Genomic DNA, 23376 nt, shown 5'->3' on the forward strand with positions numbered 1-23376 from the left:
TCATGCCCATATAAAATTGTAACATGCGTCACAGGATAAAATATTTGCGTTAGTTACGTGTACATCATGGTAGAGACTCAGGCCAACTGTCAAACTGACTGTTTTCTAGCACACATTTCTGGATATATTTCACATCACATGATTCTGTGCTGTAGAAGTTGATTCTAGACTGAAAGACAATAGAAAAACATCACAAAATGTAACATACTAACATATCGTATCTACCACGTAATGATTAATTGTATGTATAAAAGAATGTATTACGTGCCACTGAATATGCTACACAAATAAAAGAAGCAAAACGCGTATGGCAATAAACAAACTGCCTTCAATTAGTTGCACAGACGGAAAATACCTCCATGAAGTCAGAAGATAAGTCTTTGCCGAAGTTCTGATGTAAAAGAAGTCTGTAATAAGATTAGAGGAGAAGCCCCTGACAGATTCCATGACGTAGATGAGCTACACGTAGCAATGCTGTTGCATTCCTCAAAGTTTGAAGAATACCCAAGACGTTTCCCTGAGAGAGCTTACTGTTACTGCCCAGTGTTACAGCATGTAAGAAAAATGAAAGTTACAGTGGAAGCAATCGGTACTACACCAACGACCAGACTTCAGGAATATTGCTGTAGGTGTATCACTATTCCAATTAATTTCGAATGACAATCTGCAGGGTATCTTCTCTGATATAACAAAACTCCTGAAAATAGTAGTGACAACACCGATGACAACCGCTGAACCTAAAAGATGTTTTTCATCCCCGAAGAGGACCAAAACCTCCTTTCAGAATACCAAGTCAGAGTAAAGACGCTCTTGCAATGCTCTCCAACGAGAAGAATATGGAAACTGAGCATTTTAATCCCAAAATTACAGATAAATTCTGCAACAGAAAACAGCGACCTATGGACTTCATTTTTCGTCAGCGAGTGAGTACCTACTTTCATTTTAATACAGTATTTTGTGACCTTGTTACCTGTTTATCTTTGTAGTATTGTAGCGCATTGGTAAATTTTTGCAAGCTCCCTTACTGGAACTGAAAACGATGAGGGATCTTCTCAAAGCAGCAATATTTGACTACTGCGTGGTCTGTTTTTTTCCAATATTCTCGTGTGCCTGCCTGACAGCCATAGATACATCAACGACGTTATCAGTAGCAGCTGTAAATATCACAGAAGACATGAGTAATTATAAGTGGTTATTAAATGAAACAACACGTTCACTGTTACCAGTCACCGTTTTTATTTATTTCCACGACGCGTTTCGAAGGTTTAAACCTCCATCATCGGGTAGATTTACATAAGTAAGTATTACACTTGAGTGTGTGTTTTGTTACGATTTTTGGAGGAACTTGTGACACTGCCTACTGGAGAAACAAGACACTATTTCAGAATATGGTTTAGGATTACTTTTGACAAAAAAATTAAACTGATATCTAATGGTAAACATTAAATACGTAAACTACAGTACCTTCAGTGGTCACAGGTTCCTTTTGCTGTCCTAACACATCACATGTATACTGCCACATTTGTAAACAAATATAGCGTCAGAAATCAGCTGGGTGTAATGATCGTATAGCAGAAGAGAAGACATAACCGCAAAGTTCAAAGAGTATAGATCGTAAAAACATTATTGCAGAATAATTGCTTTAAGCATTTGGCGGAGTTTGTTTTGAGGTGTCAAATGTATGTGTGTGTACTTCAGGTGGTATATAAATCCAATTCTGACAAGTTAAAACCGCTAAACATTCATACTCGTTTATACAATCAGGTGAAATGTTAAAATGGTTTAAACTTCATACTTGTTGATAAAAATTAGGTGAAATGTTATAGACTTAAATTACAATGATCATATTGGCTACAACAGTAAAGTCATACATACATTACACTCTTTGATTGGGATTAATAAACAGATGTGAAGTGAGGGGCTAGAGGCAGAGGGAGAGGTAGAGAGAGAGAATAAGTGTGTGTGTGTGTGTGTGTGTGAGAGAGAGAGAGAGAGAGAGAGAGAGAGAGAGAGGAAAGAGTGATTATGAGAGCAAACATTTACATGGTAAGGAGTCTTAAGATTGCATGTTGCATATATTAACTGCCTAAAGGTTGGGGTAATACATCGGTTAACGCTATAAAATATGCAGATAGATATACACTTGTGCCAGTAGTTGATGTACATACAGTTTTAAGCTGACAAGGGGTACAAGCTGTTGGTGTGATGAATTATCTGTGAATGAGGTCAATCTCTTGTACTCTTGGTAGCTGCCAATATTTATGGTAAATATTAGGTGTGTGTGTGTGTGTGTGTGTGTGTGTGTGTGCATTTTTAAGAGTGTAGGCAATTGCTGAAAACGGAGATGATACTATCATAAATATTGTCATTTTTGTCATTTAAGATGGATTCTGGTTGTTTCATTATCTTAAATGACAAAAATGACAATAGTTCTAATAGTACCATCTCCGTTTTCAGCAACTGCCTACACTCTTAAAAATGCACACACACACACACACACACACACACACACACACACACACACACACACACACAAACACACACACAGACACACACACACACACACACACACACACACACACACACACACACTCACTCACTCACACACGCACACACACACTTAATCTCTCTCTCTACCTCTCCCTCTCCAGCCCCTCACTTCACATCTGTTTATTAATCCCAATCAAAGAGTGTAATGTATGTGTGACTTTACTGTTGTAGGCAATATGATCATTGTAATTTAAGTATGTAACATTTCACCTAATTGTTATCAACAAGTATGAAGTTTAAGCCATTTTAACATTTCACCTGATTGTATAAACGACAGCAAAAGGAACCTGTGACCACTGAAGGTACTGTAGTTTACGTATTTAATGTTTACCATTAGATATCAGTTTAATTTTTTTGTCAAAAGTAATCCTAAACCATATTCTGAAATAGTGTCTTGTTTCTCCAGTAGGCAGTGTCACAAGTTCCTCCAAAAATCGTAACAAAACACACACTCAAGTGTAATACTTACTTATGTAAATCTACCCGATGATGGAGGTTTAAACCTTCGAAACGCGTCGTGGAAATAAATAAAAACGGTGACTGGTAACAGAGAACTTGTTGTTTCATTTAATGTCAGTAACAGTCACGGTAAAGCCTAACCTAAAAATGTTCGCATTTAAAATACGTGGTTATGTTTTTTTAATACCGTGGAATGGTTCACATTTTGTGAAAGAAGATTATATATGACGCTCAGTTAATTACTTCTTATTTAATTTGAAGATGGCCCTAAACCGACGGAAATCGGTCGTTTAAAATAGAGATTGTATAACAATGAAGTTTCTCCAGTTACTGAATGTTTCACAGGCTACGATCACTATTAACCCTCTTAGGTAACTCCCATTTCACCACAACAGAGTAGGTTTGATAGCTTCTCTGATACTTTAGAATCATCTATGTATGCTTCCTCGTAAAATGATTCGAAATGATTTTGTGCCCCGCACAGAATTCTATCAATGTTCGTACTAATCTTCTTCTCTTAACAAGCAGATCCGTTATGTTTTGGTCCTTACCTTTACCTGCGACTTCATTCCAGTCTTCTTTCCTGGTTAAACTCATGTGATTATCCTTTTCACGTATTTATCGTTGTTTGCAGCACTGAACTCGTAGCGCCGTTAGACACTTGTTTCCGTAAATCATTTCACAGTTATAGAATCTGATTCAAAGCCAAATTTGAAAGTCTGGTATTTTTTTCTATACGGACAACTAGAAAGGCAAATGAGTTACATGGGAGTGAATCCACATTATGAGATGTACCAGCAGAGCGAATTTTACCATAATGTTTCTAAAAAGCTAGTACAACTTCTGAGGTAAATGTATTAAAGGAGACACGACACTCAAAAGTTTTTCTGTATTTCATAACGAATGCGATTTACAGCTCTACCAATCTGGGTGCACTTTTGGGATTATGGAACATCAGAATTTGTTGTGTGTTTCTCGCTTCCGGAAAGCATTCTACACTCCTGGAAATTGAAATAAGAACACCGTGAATTCATTGTCCCAGGAAGGGGAAACTTTATTGACACATTCCTGGGGTCAGATACATCACATGATCACACTGACAGAACCACAGGCACACAGACACAGGCAACAGAGCATGCACAATGTCGGCTCTAGTACAGTGTATATCCACCTTTCGCAGCAATGCAGGCTGCTATTCTCCCATGGAGACGATCGTAGAGATGCTGGATGTAGTCCTATGGAACGGTTTGCCATGCCATTTCCACCTGGCGCCTCAGTTGGACCAGCGTTCGTGCTGGACGTGCAGACCGCGTGAGACGACGCTTCATCCAGTCCCAAACATGCTCAATGGGGGACAGATCCGGAGATCTTGCTGGCCAGGGTAGTTGACTTACACCTTCCAGAGCACGTTGGGTGGCACGGGATACATGCGGACGTGCATTGTCCTGTTGGAACAGCATGTTCCCTTGCCGGTCTAGGAATGGTACAACGATGGGTTCGATGACGGTTTGGATGTACCGTACACTATTCAGTGTCCCCTCGACGATCACCAGAGGTGTACGGCCAGTGTAGGAGATCGCTCCCCACACCGTGATGCCGGGTGTTGGCCCTGTGTGCCTCGGTAGTATGCAGTCCTGATCGTGGCGCTCACCTGCACGGCGCCAAACACGCATACGACCATCATTGGCACCAAGGCAGAAGCGACTCTCATCGCTGAAGACGACACGTCTCCATTCGTCCATCCATTCACGCCTGTCGCGACGCCACTGGAGGCGGGCTGCACGATGTGGGGGCGTGAGCGGAAGACGGCCTAACGGTGTGCGGGACCGTAGCCCAGCTTCATGGAGACGGTTGCGAATGGTCCTCGCCGATACCCCAGGAGCAACAGTGTCCCTAATTTGCTGGGAAGTGGCGGTGTGGTCCCCTACGGCACTGCGTAGAATCCTACGGTCTTGGCGTGCATCCGTGCGTCGCTGCGGTCCGGTTCCAGGTCGACGGGCACGTGCACCTTCCGCCGACCACTGGCGACAACATCAATATACTGTGGAGACCTCACGCCCCACGTGTTGAGCAATTCGGCGGTACATCCACCCGGCCTCCCGCATGCCCACTATACACCTTCGCTCAAAGTCCGTCAACTGCACATACGGTTCACGTCCACGCTGTCGCGGCATGCTACCAGTGTTAAAGACTGCGATGGAGCTCCGTATGCCACGGCAAACTGGCTGACACTGACGGCGGCGGTGCACAAATGCTGCGCCGCTAGCGCCATTCGACGGCCAACACCGCGGTTCCTGGTGTGTCCGCTGTGCCGTGCGTGTGATCATTGCTTGTACAGCCCTCTCGCAGTGTCCGGAGCAAGTATGGTGGGTCTGACACACCGGTGTCAATGTGTTCTTTTTTCCATTTCCAGGAGTGTAGATTCACACTACAGCTTAGTGCACGCCATTTAAGCTTGTCTAGTATGTGACCAGATTTGTGTTTGGCGTCAGGACTTACCTAGAGGTACATGACGAAATCGTTAGATTTGAAGGAAATTTCGGAGTACCAAGGGAGTACAAGATAGTTACTGTTCACAACATCTATAAACGAACTAGTGGGCATTTTGCGATGCTGTTATGTACAGGAAAGTTACAGGACTCGAAGACTGTAGGGACATACCGGGATATCTGCAGAGGATTGTAAATTGATGAAGAGAATTGCAGTTAATCCTGAATGCAAGTAAGTGTATAATGTTATGCTTTAATAGGTGTATAGGTCCATTACTGTTCGATTACGCTATCTGAGCTAAATTACTGGCAACAGTAACTATTCGAAAATACCAAAGGGTGATTTAAGTGGAATGACCATATAGGACTGGTTTCGGGGAAAACCAGATGCCCCACTGAGATCCAATGGATCCATATTGTGGAAGTTGCTTGAAAAACAGTTGTTTACCTGCTGGGAAATTCACCGAGTTCGGTTAATAGAAGGAATCAGTCAGAAAGAACGAAGGACAATAAGTTTCGCCACTAGATAATGTAGAAAGCATGAGAGGTTAATGGAGATACTCAGCCAAGTGCAATGCAGACGCCACAAGACGTGCTTGTTCTGAAATTCCGAACGCGCACTTTTAAGAAGAGTCCGAGAAACAGCATATGGCCTCCTCATACGTATATCCCGAGGAATTACCACGGCGAGGAATGCAGAGGAATTTGATCTGATCCAGATGTCCATCGACAGTCGGTCCTCCCACGAATCAGTGTGAATGGAACAGGCATGGTGAAAGGAGGAGGAAGAGGGAAATCATAATTGTACCACAGGTACACTCCGCTGCATACCGTAGGTGGTTTCCTGATTACAGATGTAAGGAGCTGTGCTTTCAGATTTCACAAGTTTCGCTGACTTACTGTGTACATATCGGGGCTACAGACTGTTTGTGCCTTTTGTGCGTGCGCTGAAAGTGCTGTAATCGTGTGCTATTTCGAGAACCGATGCTTTATTTTCCTGACGACAGAGAGAAAGAGAGAGAGAGAGAGAGAGAGAGAGAGAGAGAGAGAGAGAGAGAGCCTCACCTTCTCATCTTTGTCAAGAGAGAGAGAGACCCCCGCCTTCTCATTTTTGTCAGGAAAGTAGATAACATTTCCGTTGTATAACACAGCTGCATAGCATATGAGGGTGCAGTCCACAATGTGACCTTGGGGTTAGTTTAATACTCTCCGGTGCGGTACGTCAAGGGTCTAGGGACCTCCACGTTGGTGTGACGTAATGTGGCAAACGACGCGCAACACTGAAGGAAAAACTTTACACTCTGTACACTCTGACTGTATTGTTCCTTGTGCCTTAAGCTTGTTTACATACGTATGCTGGAAGTTGCGGTGGAACCGTGACCTCAAGAGAACTACAACTTCGAACTTAAAACGCACCCATTCCAGAGTCCTACAGAAGCTTATATTCATCTTTCTGTTTAATGTTTACCCATTAATGCCGGGTGTCTCAAAACGACTTTAAAAATCTGAAAATTGGTACAAACATATTCATACGATTTGTTGAATTAGTCTTGATGTCATCTTGTAGGAAAATAGATCAAGCTTTGACTGTTTGGTGAGACGTCCTAAATGTCCGATTTCCATATATACCATGGGATCAAAAGTATCCGGACATCTGGTTAAAACTGACTTACAAGTTCATGGCACCCTCCATCGGTAACTCTGGGATTCAGTATGGTGTTGGCCCATCTTTAGCCTTGATGAGAGATTCCGCTCTCCCAGGCATACGTTCAATCTGGTGCTGGAAGGTTTCTTGGGGAATGGCAGCCCATTCTTCACTGAGGAAAGGTATCGACGTCGGTCGGTGGGGCCTGGCACGAAGTCGGCGTTCCAAAATATCCCAAAGGTGCTCTATAGGATTCAGGACAGGACTCTCTGCAGGCCAGTCCATTACAGGGATGTTATTGTCGTGTAACCACTCCACCACAGGCCGTGCATTACGAAGAGGTGCTCGATCGTGTAGAAAAATGCAGTCGGCATCCCCGAATTGCTCTTGAAAAGTGGGAAGCAAGAAGGTGCTTAAGACTTCAATGTAGACCTGTGCTGTGATAGTGTCAGGCAAAACAACAAGGGATGCTCCCTCCATGAAAAACACGATCACTCCATACCACCATTGCCTCCGAATTTTAGTGTTGGCACTACACATGCTGGCACATGACGTTCACCGGGCATTCGTCATACCCACACCCTGTCATCGGATCGCCGCATTGTGTATCGTGATTCGTTACTCAACACAAAGTTTTTCCACTGTTGAATCACCCAATGTTTACGCTCCTTACACCAAGCAAGGGGTCATATGGCACTTACCGGTCTGATTTGTGGCTTATGAGCAGCCGCTAGACCATGGAATCCAAATTTTCTCTCCTCCTGCCTAACTGTCATAGTACTTGCAGTGGATCCCGATGCAATTTGGAATTCCTGTATGATGGTCAGGACAGATGTCTGCCTGTTACACATTGCGACCCTCTTCAACTGTCGGCGGTCTCTGTCAGTCAACAGATGAGGTCGGCCTGCACGCTTTTGTGCTGTACGCGTCCCTTCACATTTCCACTTCAATATCAAATCGCACACAGTGGACCTATGCGTACAGAAGTATGACACACGTGACACGTGACACCTACACACTTGATCACGTTAAAGGTCCGTGAGTTCCGTGGAGCGCCCCATACTCTTCCCTCACTATGTCTAAAGACTACTAAGGTCGCTGATATGGAGTACGTGGCAGTAAGTGGCAGCAAAATGCACCTAGTTTGAGAAACGTATGTTTTTGGTGATATCCGGATACTTTTGATCACACAGTGTAAATGAAAGGGCCGAGGTGTGCCAGCTGAATAGCCCCGGCTTTATCTGGACCAGACTTCAGACTTTTTCTGCGGGGGGTGAATCATCAAGGGTACCTTGTTTGTTACACCTTGTCCAGCTACTCTATCGTATCTCAGAGCTAGAATCTACCTCGCAACTGAATACGTCACGCCTGACATGAGTAGGGCAAGAAATCGATTATAGATATTTACCTGTTTATATTTATGGAAATAAACTTGATGTACTTTTCTATAAAATAACAACGAAACCATATGTGTTGCTTACATGAATAAAAAAATATGAGCTTTCAAAATTGTAAAGTCCTTTTGATACAACCTATAAACCAATTCGCGCAACATTAGAATACACATTACCGCGAAAAAAAAAAACATGATTTTCGATTAATTTTTGTGAGATAATACTTCAATCAAATGTTGTTCTGGTATTGAATCTGATGTAAGTTTTTCTGTTTTACGTAAAATTTTGTCAAAAGGTGAAGTAGCAATAAACTAAAAATTTAGCAAAACACTAGCAAGTAAAATTAAAAGTACTTTTATTTTTGTTTGTGAACTAATGCTTTATTAAGGTATTTACTTGGACGCACCTCGTATTATGCGTCAGCTACCTTATGCCCCTACTACCTTCTTCTTAAACTATCTAATAAACTTTTCTCCGATGAGTTGTCTCTAAGGGTTTATTGTAGTGATAAATAGTAGTCTCCCTAGTGATAAATAGTAGTCTCCTATCACACTGTAATTCCAGCGGCACTGATCCCGTCGTTCCGATACTTTGATGTGCTGATGAGAGCGTTTACATTGTTCATCACTGACACCGCCCAAATGTTCATGATAAACATGAAGGTCACTGATCAGACGATGTCTGTCGAGGCTCATGAAACACTTTGTTTGCTTGAACTTTCTCAACGTGTTAGCAACAACAGAAAAAAATAGTCCTATTTGTTGCACTTCGTAACATTTTCTCTGAATTATAACTAAGGCTCAATCTCACTCACAGTCATCTTTGATTCGTAGCTGGAATCGAACATTATTTTTCAATTTACAGGGACAACAAACAGTCCTCCTTTTTATTACGCCTCTGAACAATGATGAAACTTCTCATAGATGTACCTGGAACTTCCTCAATCTTTGGGTAAGGCTTCCACCATCTGTCTCATTACGCCCAAATTAATGGGTAGATGTGCAAGCAGAATTTTATTTATATTTATCAACTAGCTATGAAATAAGAGACAAGGTGGTTATCACATTAGTTATGATAAATAGTAACTAGTGCAATCACTGTTTTCGAAATTCTAACTTCGCATTATTAGTCGGTGAAGTATTGTACGAAATATATGTAAATTAAACCACTAAAAATTATTTTTTCAAAACACAGTTAATCGTTAACAATGGGTGATGATGCGTCGTATTTCGTTACCATATTGAGATTCAGCACACTGGAAAACCATAATAACAAATAACTTTCATTAACATATAATAATATTGAACATTTCGAAAGCAGCCATGTGAACACGTAATCAAAAAGTCCGTTAGGTCATTACAGTCGCTGAATAATTATTGACATTCTTCCTGTCATTGGGAAGAATTATTTGCTACCCAAAATAGCTCACGAGTGCAAATCGGATTCCATAATTGTACCACACATACATACAGGCGGGAAAGGTATGGAGTTTACAGTTGTTGGATCCAGAAAATGTTTTTCACTGGTCAAGGTCCAACTTTATCATTTTAATGCGCTCTTGCTCAGAAAAGAAATTTCTTCTGAATCCAATAATACAATTACAGATAGCGTACCTTAAACTTGATTATATCAAGAAACTAGAAAGACATGCAGTTTCGTGATAAAATTGCTGACAAAGTAGGTAAAATATATGAACAGCTAAGAAAATGATAGAAGCCTACAGCTGAAGTAAGAAGCGCTGGGTGTCGGGTTCTCAGTTATTGAAAAGAAAAACTAGATTGTACGACCTATTATTACTAATTTGGTCCTGACCCTATTATAAATTGGAAATTATTAAACTTGACGCATTTGGCTTTCATTCGCAAAGCATCCTCAGTGATTATACAGTAAACATTAAGAGCACATAACCTTCCTTGTTCACTAGTTAATTAAAGGCAGAAGTTTTGCTGAAAAGTGACAATTTTTACAAATTAGTGTTGTATATTTTCTGTTGACAACTGTTTTCAGTGCCATCGGATGCTGGAAACGAAATTAACGTATTCACTGGTTCCACTGTATTCAGGTTTTACTAGTACAAGCTTCTACAGAGTTAGGGAGTCGGTGGGGGCTACTGACCGTTCACCTGGACGTTCCAGACGCCGTCGCAGGCGCCCCAGAGGCCGGCCATGGCGAAGAAGAGCGGCAGGTGGTGCGGCAGCGGCTGCCACAGCAGCAGGCCCGCCAGCAGCGCCACGTGCACCGCGGCGGCGCCGAGAACCACGGGCGGCCGCCCCGTCACCTTCACCAGCCAGCCCGTCGTCAGCGCAGACAGCGAGTTGCACGCGCCGTAGCACATCATCACGTAGCCTATGTTCTGCACGCCCCACGCGCACGTCACGTACGACTGCAACAGCAGAAATGGCGGTCGCTGTGAAACAGAGTCGTTATCCTGCCTACCTCTAGGTTACGGGGATAATTAAATATTCTTTTTATTGAACCACGGCAACAGCTGAACCAAAGGTTCACCACGAGTAGAATCCACCATTAAGCTGTGTTCCCAAGGGATGTGAAAACGCACGTGGACGAGGATCGCGTGACGCCACAGCGTGGAATTCCACGTCTCCCTATAGTGCGAAGCGTGAAATAAAGAATGTTTGCATGGCATATTTTTCTCTCGTGGAGAGAAACGACATCGTTTTAACCACAAGCAGAACAAAGAACCCGCCATATTATATGTTGTTAAACATCGTAATAGGTGGTTTTCTTAGTCATAGGTAGTACGAATATGAACTGTTTCACATCATCAGTAAACTGAGGATCACTCGAAAACGCGTCGTTTCAGCTATGATTATTAGTCATGAAATGACGGGAAACTACATGTCGGTAGGTAATGGCTTTCTATAATTGATATTTTTAGTATTATAACTTTTGTGTAGGTAATGAATTTCTATAATTGATATTTTTAGTATTATAACTTTTGTGCTGCGATAATTTCAATGCTAGCGAAAGATCGTCTTTTTAGTGCAGTTTCCATATTAAATATACAGGATGAATCACTAATTGTTGTCACCAAGAATAATTCCGAAACTATGATAGGAGCTGAAAAGTTTGTGGGACAAAAGTAGCATGGAACAACGGGGCCATCATATAACGTTGGTCGCTTCAGAGATATGACGGTCAATTTTTACTTTTTTTAATAGGATGCTACAGTTTGGTACTTGTTTTTCTGATAGCGGCTATCAAGACGAATCCAATGATGTGTAACAATAAGATCTTTGAAGGTCAACGAAGGTCACAAAGGCGGCATGAACGTAAATTTACAGAAAGTGTTCGAATTGATGATCATTGGTATCAATGCAGTGCTGCCATCTTCGTATCATGGATTGAGTAGTACTTCTTATCACTTCGGTATTTATTGAAGCACATGCTCTGACAATTCTCTCTCGTATATTACGCAAATAGTAAATATTCGACGAATACGGCGCATCCATCTAATGTGACATTGACATGTAAACACCATTCGACGGTTTCGCAATACAACACTAATAGGAACGGTGAGACTAGTATCGTGGAATCAAGCGAATGTTAATGTTGTATTCCTTCGAAGAACAAGTCGATACGCTTCCTATTTACGGAGAATGCCAACGAAATTCAGTGAGAGCTAGAGACTTATACGCCGAAAGATGTTGTTGTTGTGGTCTTCAGTCATGAGACTGGTTTGATGCAGCTCTCCATGCTACTCTATCTTGTGCAAGCTTCTTCATCTCCCAGTACCTACGGCAAAATACATCCTTCTGAATCTGCTTAGTGTAGTCAGCTCTTGGTCTCCCTCCACGACTTTTACCCTCCACGCTGCCCTCTAATACTAAATTGGTGATCCCTTGATGCCTCAGAACACGTCCTACCAACCGATCCTTTCTTCTGGTCAAGTTGTCCCACAAACTTCTCTTCTCTCCAATCCTATTCAATACTTCCTCATTAGTTATGTTATCTACCCATCTAATCTTCAGCATTCTTTTGTAGCAAGACATTTCGAAAGCTTCTATTCTCTTCTTGTCCGAACTAGTTATCGTCCAAGTTTCACTTCCATACATGGCTACACTCCATACAAATAATTTCAGAAATGACTTGCTGACACTTAAATCTATACTCGATGTTAGCAAATTTCTCTTCTTCAGAAACGCTTTTCTTGCCATTGCAAGTCTACATTTTATATCCTCTGTACTTCGACCAGTTATTTTGCTCCCGAAATAGCAAAACTCCTTTACTACTTCAATTGTCTCATTTCCTAATCTAATTCCTTCAGCATCACCCGACTTAATTCTACTGCATTCCATTATCTTCGTTTTGCTTTTGTTGATCTTCATCTTATATCCTCCTTTCAAGACACTATCCATTCCGTTCAACTGCTCTTCCAAGTCCTTTGCTGTCTCTGACAGAATTACGATGTTATCGGCGAACCACAACATTTTTATTTCTTCTCAATAGACTTTAATACCTACTCCGAATTTTTGTTTTGTTTCCTTTACTGCTTGCTCAATATACAGACTGAATAACATCGGGGAGAGGCTACAACCCTGTCCTACTCCCTTCCCAACCACTGCTTCCCTTTCATGTCGCTCGACTCTTGTAACTGCCATCTGGTTTTTGTACAAATTGTAAATAGCCTTTCGCTCCCTGTATTTTACCCCTGCTACCTTCAGAATTTGAAAGAGAGGTTTCCAGTCAACATTGTCAAAAGCTTTTTCTAAGTCTACAAATGCTAGAAACGTAGGTTTGCCCTTCCTTAATCTAGCTTCTAAGATAAGTCGTAGGGACAGTATTGCCTCATGTGTTCCAACATTTCTACGGAATCCAAACTGATCTTCCCCGAGGTCGGCTACTACTTGTTTTCCATTCGTCTATAAAGAATTCGCGTTAGTATTTTACAGCTTTGACTTATTACACTGATAGTTCGGTAATTTTCACATCTGTCGACACCTGCTTTCTTTGGGATTGGAATTATTATATTATTCTTGAAGTCTGAGGGTATTTCGCCTGTCTCATACATATTGCTCACCAGATGGTAGAGTTTTGTCAGGACTGGCTCTCCAAAGGCCGTCAGTAGTTCCAATGGAATGTTGTCTACTCCGGGGGCCTTGTTTCGACTCAGGTCTTTCAGTGCTCTGTCAAACTCTTCACGCAGTATCGTATCTCCCATTTCATCTTCATCTACATCCTCTTACATTTCCATAATATTGTCCTCAAGTACATCACCCTTGTATAGACCCTCTATATACTCCTTCCACGTTTCTGCTTTCCCTTCTTTGCTTGGAACTGGGTTTCCATCTGAGCTCTTGATGTTCATACTAGTGGTTCTCTTATCTCCAAAGGTCTCTTTAATTTTCCTGTAGGCAGTATCTATTTTACCCCTAGTGAGATAAGCCTCTACATCCTTACATTTGTCCTCTAGCCATCCCTGCTTAGTCATTTTGCACTTCCTGTCGATCTCATTTTTGAGACGTCTGTATTCTTTTTTGCATGCTTCATTTACTGCATTTTTATATTTTCTCCCTTCATCAATTAAATTCAATATTTCTTCTGTTACCCAAGGATTTCTACTAGCCTTCATCTTTTTACCTACTTGATTCTCTGCTGCCTCAAAGCTACCCATTCTTCTTCTACCGTATTTCTTTCCCCCATTCCTGTCAATTGCTCCCTTATGCTCTCCCTGAAAATCTGTGCAACCTCTGGTTCTTTTAGTTTATTCAGGTACCATATCCTTAAATTCCCACCTTTTTGCAGTTTCTTTAGTTTTAGTCTACAGGTCATAATCAATAGATTGTGGTCAGAGTCCACATGTGCCCCTGGAAATGTCTTACAATTTAAAACCTGGTTCCTAAATCTCTGTCTGACCATTATATAATCTATCTGAAACCTGTCAGTATCTCCAGGCTTCTTCTATGTATACAGCCTTCTTTTATGGTTCTTGAACCAAGTGTTAGCTACGATTAAGTTGTGCTCTGTGCAAATTTCTACCAGGCGGCTTCCTCTTTCATTTCTTTGCCCCAGTCCATATTCACCTACTACGTTTCCTTCTCTCCCTTTTCCTACTAACGAATTCCAGTCACCCATGACTATTAAATTTTCGTCACCCTTCACTATGTGAATAATTTCTTTTATTTGATCATACATTTCTTCAATTTCTTCGTCATATGCAGAGCTAGTTGGCATATAAACTTGTACTACTGTAGTAGTTGTGGGCTTCGTAACTATCTTGGCCACAATAATGCGTTCACTATGCTGTTTGTAGTAGCTTACCCGCATTCCTATTTTCCTATTCATTATTAAACCTACTCCTCCATTACCTCTATTTGATTTTGTGTTTATAACCCTGTAGTCACCTGACCAAAAGTCTTGTTCCTCCTGCCACCGCACTTCACTGATTCCCACTATATCTAACTTTAACCTATCAATTTCCCTTTTTAAATTTTCTAACCTACCTGTCCGATTAAGGGATCTGACATTCCACGCTCCGATCCGTAGAACGCCAGTTTTCTTTCTCCTGATAACGACATCCTCTTGAGTAGTCCCCGCCCGGAGATCCGAATGGGGGTATTTTACCTCCGGAATATTTTACCCAAGAGGACGCCGTCATCATTTAATCATACAGTAAAGCTGCATGCCCTCGGAAAAGATTACGTCCGAAGTTTCCCCTTGCTTTCAGCCGTTTGCAGTACCAGCACAGCGAGGCCGTTTTGGTTATGTTACAAGGCCAGATCAGTCAATCATCCAGACTGTTGCCCCTGCAAGGCTGCTGCCCCTCTTCAGGAACCACACGTTTGTCTGGCCTCTCAACAGATACCCCTCCGTTTTGGTTGCTCCTACGGTTCGGCTATCTGTATCGCTGAGGCACGCAAGCCTCCCCACCAACGGCAAGGTCCATGGTTCATGGGGGGAGGACGCCGAATGATATCCTCAACGTACTCACCCTACACGTCGTACATTTAAATATGTGTTTGATAGATTGAGAACAACTGGATCTTTAACGCATCGGAAACATATCCGAAAAAGGAAATTGGTAGACTTGCCAGTGTGGTTCGATATCCTTGTGTTAGTTCGCGTCAAATCACAAGGAAATCTGGCATAAGCAAGACTAGTGTTGTTCGTGTTCTGCATCGCCATAAATATTACGCTTACCATATCGGTCTCCACCAAGAATTAACTGGTACGGATTTCAGGCGTCACGTTGAATTCTGCCAATGGGCCCAACTTTAGATTCAGAGAGATGACACATTTATTGATTTGATTTTATCTACTGACGAGGCAACATTCACGAACCGTGGAAATCTTAATTTGCATAACATGCATTATTGGGCAAGTGAAATTCCTTGTTGGCTGCTACAAGTTGCGTACCAACAACCGTGGTCGGTGAATGTAAGGTGTGGGACTTAGGAGAACATAATTATAGGTCCCTATACCACAGGAGGAAATCTTAATGGTGGGAAGTACACCACATACCTGCATAAACATTAGGTCTGTTATTGGAAGAAATACCTTTAGGAACAAGGAACAGATGTGGTATCAACCCGATGGGTGTCGGACTCATTTTTCGCTGATGACTAGAAATGAGTTGTAGCAGAGAAAATTCCTAAATCGTTGGATTGGACGCAGAGGAGACGTGTCGTGGCCGACTCGTTCGCCAAATGTGGCATCTCTGAATTTTTTCTTGTGAGGACTCGTAAATGGCATTGTTTATAAAGACGTTCCAACTACACCTGACGATATGCGATAGAGAATTGTCAGAGCATGGGCTTCGATAAGAGCCTAAATGATAAGGAATACCATTCAGTCCATGATAAGAAGTTTGCAGCACTGCATTGATACGAATGGTCATCACTTGGAACACTTTCTGTAAATGGACGTTCATGCCACCTTCATGACCTTCGTTGACCTTCAAAGACCTTACTGTTACACATCATTGGATTCATCTACGAAGCCGCTATCAGAAAAGAAGTACCAAACTATAGCATCCCATTTTTAAAAAAAAGCTGACCTTCATATCTCTGACGCGACCCCACCTAACAACAAAAAACCAACGTCATATTATGGCCCTCGTTGTTCCATACAACTTTTGTCCCACAAACGTTTCATCTACCATCATACATACGGAGTTATACTAGGTGGCAGTAGTTAGTGACTCACCCTGTATAGCGCATCTAAGATCATCGTGAAGTGTGGGCTCAGGAAAGGAAGGTAGGAGACTGACGTCCACCTTCTTCCCATCCAAATATTTTTCACCTTTTGTCTTTTGAAGGATTCTGGACCGAACTATTGAAAGAAAGTTTTATTTCTTATGTTAGCCTTGTTTTACACTCTTTGAGCAAAACTATGTTTCAGCTTATTTGAATGCACAATGTGGTTTTTAATGTAGGTTGGTGAACTTCTTTTTTAGAAGTAGAGTATTTTCTGGTAACAAATATTTAAATGTTAAATGCAACATTTCGATGACTTCCTGTCAATAATATTTTATGATTTATTTCTTTAACATAACAGTTACTGGTTAAGGCATGTTGTTTCAAAAGACGTGTAAAGTCAGGTATTTCTAGGATACTACATGTGACACTTCTGGCCCGCCTCTGACTGGGTAGCATAGGAGTATAGTAATTTTTATTTTCTACTTCACATCCAGTTTTTCGGATGGCTAGGCTTGAGGTGTCACATTCATTCCCGACCCAGTCCACCCCTGGTTATCTGTGTCTTGTATGGTTGTATTTGGTTAGGTATTGGACGGCAGATCTAGAGGTTGTCTATAATTTTGATATAAAAAAAGAGAACAAAAAGAAATTAGCGTTGTTTCCGCGTGCTTTCTCTGTAGTAGGTAGCATAGTCAAACTTATATAAAAAAAGGAGTTCCGCTGCTTAGAAGCCAGCCCCCCCCTCCACTTTACCCATTGGGTATGTGAATTAAAAGTGTGATGAAGTTTTATGTTCAAGAGGAATGCATATTACATTGTACATGAAATTTTACGATCCACTGCTTTGTGAGCTGATGTTTATTTGCTAGTATATGCTATTTTGGTTTGTACCTGTTAACACACTAACATCCTAGTCCAGTAATACATACTAGCGAACTTATTTTTCGGGGTTTGTTTTCTAATATAAAAAAATATCACCAATGTGGTTTTACGTGATGTACTGATGTCAATAAATGGTTTTCTGTGGTTTAAGCCAATTTAATTTCACATTTTTGACATATTTTAGATTACAGAGGTCACCAGTGTGGCATTTCTTGATGTATTACTTTTGTATATACGGAATTTCACGATCTATCTCACTAATGTACAGTGTTTACATGAAACCACAGTTTGTAATGTACTTGTTGGTAAACTGATAGTGCCATAGACGATAGATAAGACTGCGCAAAACGTCATTTTACTAAAACAAACACCAAAGTCACGTTACTCGGGGCACGAAGCCGAGCATTTCACAACGCATTTATAGTGCACAAGTGTTACAGATCAAATGATGTCTTTTTTACTAGAAGCAGAAGCAATCACCTTCATAATTGCTCAGATTAGTCTTCTTTTGTATCCTACAGATTAGGTAATGTGACAAAAATGTGAGTTGCCTAAGTGAATTACTTTAAAATACTTGCAGAGGTATTTCCGTAAGTTGAAAGTCAGGACGGATGTTGATCCTTGGATGTAAAACTTGATGAATGACTAAAATTTTGAGACGACATATGGTTAATATTTAGCTCACTAAACCAGTATAAGCAACGTTTTGTAATGTATTGCGCTTTCTGTCTCGATATCGTTTCGGTATCTATACTGGATTAGACAGAAGTCGGAAAACATATGTGCTTATTTTGTGTAAATATCTCGCATTATGCACATAACCACATTTTCTTTCTTACAGAAGCTTACTAAAGCACTTCACACTTATTCTTGTGGAATCGTTAGAAAACTAATGCTACACCCTCAACTGTTTTTTGTCTTCCACTTTTGTGGAAGCGACGAACTACAAGAAATCACAGTGCAAAAAAAGAAGAAAAAAGAAATGTATTCACAAAGAACATTCATTCTGTCGCTTGTTAAAAGAACTGTCAATGCGTTTCAACTTGGCCACATGTAAAAACGATAACAATTGTTTTATTACCAGGTATTTCGAAGAAACTAGTTTAACTGCACTACTACATGTGCATGAGCAGTATTGCAGTTTGTTTAATTGTGAAAACCAGTGCTTGATTTCAACTATGTATGAGAGAAACTGTAACTGTCAGCTCCTCTTCACACAGCGCGTAACGACAGGAACTCGGTTTTTTGCCCCGAGTCACGTGACTTGGATGTTGGTTTCAAGGGTTAAGACGGCAGAGATAGAGACATGTTAAATATATGGTCTATGGACTGCAATCGCTCTGAGACTGTTGACGCGCTAGGGACCCCGAAACAGAATTGTAGGTAAGTTACACAGCTAAACAGTTGAGGAGAAACTGCTAGTACTGTGGGTCTGAGTATTTATCAGTGGTACTCCTTCATTTTTCACATCACACACACAGTACGCCACATTTATACGTAGACATCGGTAAAGTACCGTAGCATATAGTGTTCCATGTTTTCATGCTGTACGTAGTAATCAGTCACTCACGTAGCTATCGTAAAAGAGGATGAACAATGAGGCTCGTGTACACAACTGAAGAGCACACCGACATGCTTCTCATGTACGGGAAGGTCCGAAGAAATGCAAAAGGTGCTTTCCGGCTCTATGGTGAATGTTACCGCAAAAGCGTCCCTCAGCCCTCACCATGTTTGCAAGACTGGGACGCGCGGGGTAGCCGAGCGGTCATGTCACCTTGCTACGGTTTGCGCGGCTTCCCCCGTCGGAGGTTCGAGTCCTCCCTCGGGCATGAGCGTGTGTGCTGTCCTTAGCTTAAGTTAGATTAAGTGGTGTGTAAGCCTAGGGGCCGATGACCTGAGCAGCTTGGTCCCGAACTTACCACCACTATCCAGCAGGACTGTAGAGGAGTTTGAGTGAAACCTGCAGGTTTTGTTCTAAAAGTCTTCATACTGGATTATCACGGACATGCCGCAAACCAGAATTGTAAGCAACTGTATATCAGCATTTTGCAGAACAACCTTCTAAGACCATTTGAGCTGTGCTACACACCATGCGTGTGAACCAAATGGGAGTGTGGCACGTTCTGTACGATGAGCACCTTCATTCCTAAAAACTCCAGAAGGCTTCCCTCGTCGTGTCAGTTTTTGCCGTGCCTGTTCGAACAAATTAGGTAGGAGCCCCAATTTCTACGACATATCCTGTTTTCTTATGAGCACTCCTTAATCAGGACGGCTTGTTCAACACCAGAAACAGGCATGATTGGATGGAAGGAAAACCTCGAGGGCTACATACCCAACACCAAAAACGTCGGTTTCCTGTCAATGTGTGGGTAGGTCGCACTGATGACCACGTGAAAGGTCCGGACCACAATTACTTATTTACCTTGTATTCGTGACAGAGGTCTTACCGGGTGTCTTTGGGCATCCCTCGCGTAATATACAGGGTGTTTCAAAAATGACCGGTATATTTGAAACGGCAATACAAACTAAACGAGCAGCGATAGAAATACACCGTTTGTTGCAATATGCTTGGGACAATAGTACATTTTCAGGCAGACAAACTTTCGAAATTACAGTAGTTACAATTGTCAACAACAGATGGCGCTGCGGTCTGGGAAACTCTATAGTACGATATTTTCCACATATCCACCATGCGTAGTAATAATATGGCGTAGTCTCTGAATTAAATTACCCGAAACCTTTGACAACGTGTCTGGCGGAATGGCTTCACATGCAGATGAGATGTACTGCTTCAGCTGTTCAATTGTTTCTGGATTCTGGCGGTACACCTGGTCTTTCAAGTGTTCCCACAGAAAGAAGTCACAGGGGTTCGTGTCTGGCGAATAGGGAGGCCAATCCACGCCGCCTCCTGTATGTTTCGGATAGCCCAAAGCAATCACACGATCATCGAAATATTCATTTAGGAAATTAAATACGTCGGCCGTGCGATGTGGCCGGGCACCATCTTGCATAAACCAAGAGGTGTTCGCAGTGTCGTCTAAGACAGTTTGTACCGCCACAAATTCACGAAGAATGTCCAGATAGCGTGTTGGATCACCTGCTGCACTAGCTGCACGTTGCCCTCTGTGGTTGCCGTACGCGGTCGCCCTACCTTTCCAGCACGTTCATCCGTCACGTTCCCAGTCCGTTGAAATTTTTCAAACAGATCCTTTATTGTATCGTTTTCCGGTCCTTTGGTTACATTAAACCTTTGTTGCAACAACACTGTGTTCTAGGCGGTGGAATTCCAACACCAGAAAAATCCTCTGTTCTAAGGAATAAACCACAGCACACTTGCACCTTGTGAACAGCACACGCTTACAGCAGAAAAACGACGTACAGAATGGCGCACCCACAGACTGAGTTGTCTTCTATATCTTTCACATCACTTCCAGCGCCATCTGTTGTTGAAAATTGTAACTACTGTAATTCCGAAAGATTGTCCGCCTGAAAATGTACTTTTGTCCCAAGCATATTGCAACAAGCGGTGTATTTCTATCGATGCTCGTTTAGTTTTTATTGCCGTTTGAAATATACCGGTCATTTTTGAAACACCCTGTAGTTCCAGCAGAATGGCACTCCAGCACAATTCGACAATGTGGCACGTAGGCACTTCAACATCTTTGGCAACAGATAGACTGGAGGTCATGACCCTACAGCCTGACCTCCTCCCTCACCGGACCTGACTTCAATGGATTTTGATTCCTGGGGGCACATGAAAATACTAGGGTGCGGAACTCCCGTGAAGGTACCGCGATATCTCGTGGTATGAATACAAACAACTGATGAAGTTATCAGTGGTATTCTGGGAATGTTTCCAAGAATTTATGAAGTAATCATGAAGTGGTGCACAAAATATATCGACGTTAGTACCGACCATTTTGAGCACATACTGTAAGTGAATTAAACTGGTGCTTACTGACAGTAATGTACGTTGTCTCGTTTACTCCTTGCCTAGCTTGTGAGCTTGTGTGGTAAAAACTGCCTATCAGGCAGACCTTGTTAACTTAACTTTTGATACACGCCTTGTAGCAGTATGGGACAATCATTATTTCGTCACTCAATGATAAACATGGAAAACCATCATCGAAACTTTTAATGTACTAAACTTAGAAATGAAGCGTTTAGTGACCATCATCTTCAAATCTTGTGGTTTTATATTACAGAATATGAGAAACATGATTGTTGAAACTGGTCATTTCTAAGGAAAACAAAATATAAATTACAATCAAAACTTCTCTGTTTATCATTCAGTATCTATATCCCAAAACGGCTCGTCAGGTTCTTGATCGGCAATTCCAGTTTTATGTTACCTATCTGATGACATTCAGGGGCAACAAAAATTTCTAGTTCAATATTTCACGTAAAGATTGACGGATTTTCAAAATTTAAAAATCTGTATAGACTATCATTTAAGGGGTATAATTTTATGATAAAGGTTTAAAACACTAAAACAAGTACTACGGTTTCAAACAGCGTGAATAGGAAGTTTTCAATTTTTACAGTGGCAGAAAATTATTCATAATTCACAAAAAACACATACATGTTTCAGTTTTAATGTTCTTCAGAGCAGTCATCAGTGCTGTGCAGAACCCGTTGTCAGCTATGTGGGAAACTTAGGACACCGGCTGCAGCGATGGTTGTCTTCGAGCGGAGTAGTCTCTTGTCCGACGAATCTCTGTAACAGTTCTGAAGCGAATGCCGTGAAGTGCTTCCTTCAGTATAAGAATAAAGTCACAAGGGGTTACGTCCTTCGTTCTCTAACTGGTCACAGGCTGTGTTTAAAAAATGAACAGCTTACAGAAAAAAGCGGCGATCCTTTGTGTAGTACCTAACAGTCGTTTTGCAGGACAGTGCTCATATGTATGTGGCACAAATTGTGACTGATTTGTTTGATAGATGGGGCTGGAAAGTGTTGCACTACTCGCCTTACTCCCTTGACTTAAGCCCTTGTGACATCAGCTTGATTCATAAATTAAAGGAATCACTTCATGGAATTCGCTTCAAAACTGTTACTCGTCGGGAACTACACCACGCCACTTGAACTATCATCACAACTGACGCTGTTACATGCATCCAACGACATCCACACTGTCTGCAACATGTTATACAGGGTGACCCGAAAATCAATTACGATTTGAAATGAATTAATTCACGTAATAATGTAGGGCAGAGTGGTAAGAACTGATACACAGGCCAGAAATGACATGCGGTTTTATTAAAACCATAAACGAGAGCAAAAACTGGCCAAGAGATGGCGCTGGACAGCAACACACTAGTGACGCCGCATGAGAATCGTATACACTCCTGGAAATTGAAATAAGAACACCGTGAATTCATTGTCCCAGGAAGGGGAAACTTTATTGACAAATTCCTGGGGTCAGATACATCACATGATCACACTGACAGAACCACAGGCACACAGACACAGGCAACACAGCATGCACAATGTCGGCACTAGTACAGTGTATATCCACCTTTCGCAGCAATGCAGGCTGCTATTCTCCCATGGAGACGATCGTAGAGATGCTGGATGTAGTCCTGTGGAACGGCTTGCCAAGCCATTTCCACCTGGTGCCTCAGTTGGACCAGCGTTCGTGCTGGACGTGCAGACCGCGTGAGACGACGCTTCATCCAGTCCCAAACATGCTCAATGGGGGACAGATCCGGAGATCTTGCTGGCCAGGGTAGTTGACTTACACCTTCTAGAGCACGTTGGGTGGCACGGGATACATGCGGACGTGCATTGTCCTGTTGGAACC

General features: G+C 41.9%; 1 protein-coding gene across 3 annotated transcripts in view; it reads right to left on the bottom strand.

Annotated features, from left to right (window-relative positions):
• Positions 1 to 23376, bottom strand: part of LOC126355137 (UNC93-like protein) — a 980883-nt gene that overhangs the window by 99383 nt on the left and 858124 nt on the right. For all 3 annotated transcript variants that reach the window (XM_050005321.1, XM_050005319.1, XM_050005320.1), the window contains one exon: positions 10653 to 10920. In XM_050005321.1, the coding sequence (XP_049861278.1) occupies positions 10653 to 10920 (268 nt within the window). The remainder of the gene's footprint in view (positions 1 to 10652; positions 10921 to 23376) is intronic.

This window comes from Schistocerca gregaria, chromosome 3, assembly GCF_023897955.1.
Source record: "Schistocerca gregaria isolate iqSchGreg1 chromosome 3, iqSchGreg1.2, whole genome shotgun sequence".
Classification (NCBI taxonomy): domain Eukaryota; kingdom Metazoa; phylum Arthropoda; class Insecta; order Orthoptera; family Acrididae; genus Schistocerca; species Schistocerca gregaria.